Source organism: Phoxinus phoxinus, assembly GCF_949152265.1.
Source record: "Phoxinus phoxinus genome assembly, chromosome: 7".
In the NCBI taxonomy this organism is placed as follows: Eukaryota; Metazoa; Chordata; class Actinopteri; order Cypriniformes; family Leuciscidae; genus Phoxinus; species Phoxinus phoxinus.
This window is the reverse complement of record NC_136882.1, coordinates 37,202,533-37,205,465: the sequence shown is the minus strand read 5'-3', so window position 1 is coordinate 37,205,465 and position 2,933 is coordinate 37,202,533. Positions and strand designations below refer to the sequence as shown.

The 2,933-nt window shown below is 34.3% G+C and overlaps 1 protein-coding gene across 2 annotated transcripts in view; it reads right to left on the bottom strand.

Annotated features, from left to right (window-relative positions):
- Positions 1-2,933, bottom strand: part of LOC307001768 (potassium voltage-gated channel subfamily H member 7) — a 123,044-nt gene continuing 120,111 nt past the window's right edge. For both annotated transcript variants that reach the window (XM_079618684.1, XM_079618685.1), the window contains one exon: positions 1-682. In XM_079618684.1, the coding sequence (XP_079474810.1) occupies positions 470-682 (213 nt within the window). In that variant the 3' untranslated portion in view covers positions 1-469. The remainder of the gene's footprint in view (positions 683-2,933) is intronic.

Genomic DNA, 2,933 nt, shown 5'->3' with positions numbered 1-2,933 from the left:
TATATAAATTTTCAATAGTGCACCAGACTGTATGTAGTTCCACTGAGTTCTGCAAATGGAAGTGCAAAATGACGTGATAATCATTTAGATTTTGATAATGATAAAACGGGGAAGAAATTCTGCCAGAGAATATGAGTATGATTTATGAACTGCCATCAATATCCTGAGTCTTACACCGGTGTAAACGTGTGCAGAACACAGAGGATGTGGGGACGTGTCCGAGACCCTCCGTCTATGAGAGATTTACTTCCTGAAAATGGAAGTGTCGTCCACGAATCCGTTTCGAAATATTCCTCGGCCGCTTCGAGGAGCGTAGCGCAGGAAAAGGAAGTGACATCACAGAGGAAGAGAATACAGGCGAGTGCCAGTGGAGAATCTTGCATTGGTATGAAAGTTTTGGCCAATGCCTGTTTTAAAATGTCCTTTGTCCTTCCAGTGGAAGAGCTGTGTGCCGTCCCGCAGGAGAGAGTCAGTGCTGGTCCTTCAGGAGCCCGGGATCAGACACCGGTCTGTGGAGATCCAGAGATCCGCTCGCCGGCTGGACTGGAAGAAGGGATTTCCAATGCTCTCGTGTCAGAGGAAGAGTCTGGCTGTTTATCAAACTGTACATGGCAGTGGAGTCCTGTGTGGAAAGACCTGACGGAGAGTCGTTCGGCTGGAGGTTTGCCACGGCCAAAAAGTCCTGGAAGAAGAGGAATTTATAGCAACTTTTATAGACGTTTTGGGTATGTATTTCAGTGTTTTGCATCATTCAGAATTGCATTATTGAAAATAAAGGTCTAGGCTTAATCCACAAGGTGTTTGAACTTTGTCTTCAAAAAAAATATAAAAAAATGTGTTAGTTTATTAGTGAAAATCTGGAAATTGCACTATTAAGGATCATCCTTTGAAACCTCATACATTTTAATTATGTGTATATATATGTATATATATATGAAAATTGCACTATTAAGGATGAATTCATCCTTTGAAGTCTCATACATTTTAGTATAAATGTATAATATATATATATACATACATATATATACAGACTGTTAAAACCAGCTTCAACTGGAAGTAAGTAAAAGTGTTAACTGTTTAAAACCAGACTGTTTTTTTGATCATTAAAAAATATATACTTTTGATGTGCAATTGTTTAGTCATTGAGACTGTAATCTAAGGCTTTTTTTTTTTACATAATCCCTTCTGGAAAATGGTTTATACAGCCCACATACATAGAACAGGCAGACATTTTGCTATTGAATGTTGTGTAAGTGCAGTTTATAGGAAATGGGTCTAATATCCAGTTTATTTTCAAAATCAAAATATCGGCTTATAAATCGTCTCTTTTCGAATTAATATCGGCATCGCCCCCCAAAAATCCATATCGGTCAGGCTCTAATATATATATATATATATACACAGTGCTGCTCAAAAGTTTACACACCCCTTGCAGAGTCTGTGAATAATTTTAACAAAGAAGGATCATACAAAATGCATGTTATTTTTTATTTGGTACTGTCCTGAATAAGATAATTTTCATAATATATATATATATTATGGGGGGGACTTTTTGAATTTGACGATCAAGGTAAATTGTACTTGATTTGTCTTCTGAGAAACATGTACTGGACACTTCTGGAGCATCAGTGAATGTTTGAATCTTTTTTAATAGTTAATGTGTGTGTGTGTGTGTGTGTGTGTCCTTAGTGTGAAAAGATGGATCTCAAAATCATACAGTCACTGCTGAAAAGGGTTAAAATATGCAAAAGATGCTGGAAAACTGAAGAATTTTGTGACCTGGAGGATTTTTCTGAAGTTTTACTGCTCAGGACAAACAAGGGACTCAAGAACAAAAACAAAAACAGTCTTAAACACAGTATTAATAAGAATCAAGGGTACATCAACTTGGTCATTTTTATAAATTCAGCAATTTATTGTCTTGTGGACTATATGTAAACATATTTTATGTAAAATATCTTATTCAGGACGGTACTAAATAAAAAATAACATGCATTTTGTATGATCCCTCTTATATTGTTTAAATTATTCACAGATTCTGCATGGGGTGTGTAAACTTTTGAGCAGCACTCACTGACTGTGAGATCACCCAAGGCTGTTGCTAAATGATATATACATGATGATAAATGAGAAATAATGAATGTCTGCAGTAGGTGGCGCTCTATGACTGATCATGTGATCTCACTCCTGTTTCTCACAGTATGATATAACATATGGATGTGCCGGTAAACACTTCTCAGCGCTCTCAAGAGAATGAGAACAGTAATCAATCAACATTTATTTATAAAGCACTTTAAAATCCAAAGTGGACACAAAGTGCTGTACAATAAAACAATAAATAAAACACATAAAAGCCCTAAGTACAAAGCTCACACGACCTATAAAATACAAATAAAAACAATAACAAACCATACAATGAACCAATACCCTCAATATCACCAAACATGAATAGTCAATTTCAGTTTTCAAATTAAATATATACTTATTTTGTCATTATTTATAGTGTCTAACTATATCTATATACGGTAGATGGTAATATATTTAGCTTTAATTATTTAATTTTTATCATATTTAAATTATTTCTAATGCATACTTCAGTTCAGATGCAGTGCAATATTTTTGTTCCTGCCAAAATACATTATTTATATTGTATGTCAAGAAATGCCCTGTAGACCTCAAGTATGTGAAGGTCGAGCCATCTTCAAAATGCATGATGTTTAGTAGGATTCAGTGTTGTTTACTAAAACTGTAACTATTTAAATGGTGTATCAATTTATTTAAAGCTTAAATAAAACAGAAAATTAGAAATGCTACCTTGGCATGTACTAAAATGACTAAAACTGAAATAAAATTAGAGATAAATAGGATTTTTTTAAATTAATGAAATGTACAAAGGCACAAAACCTTAAACTAGAATTAAAATGAAGAGCATT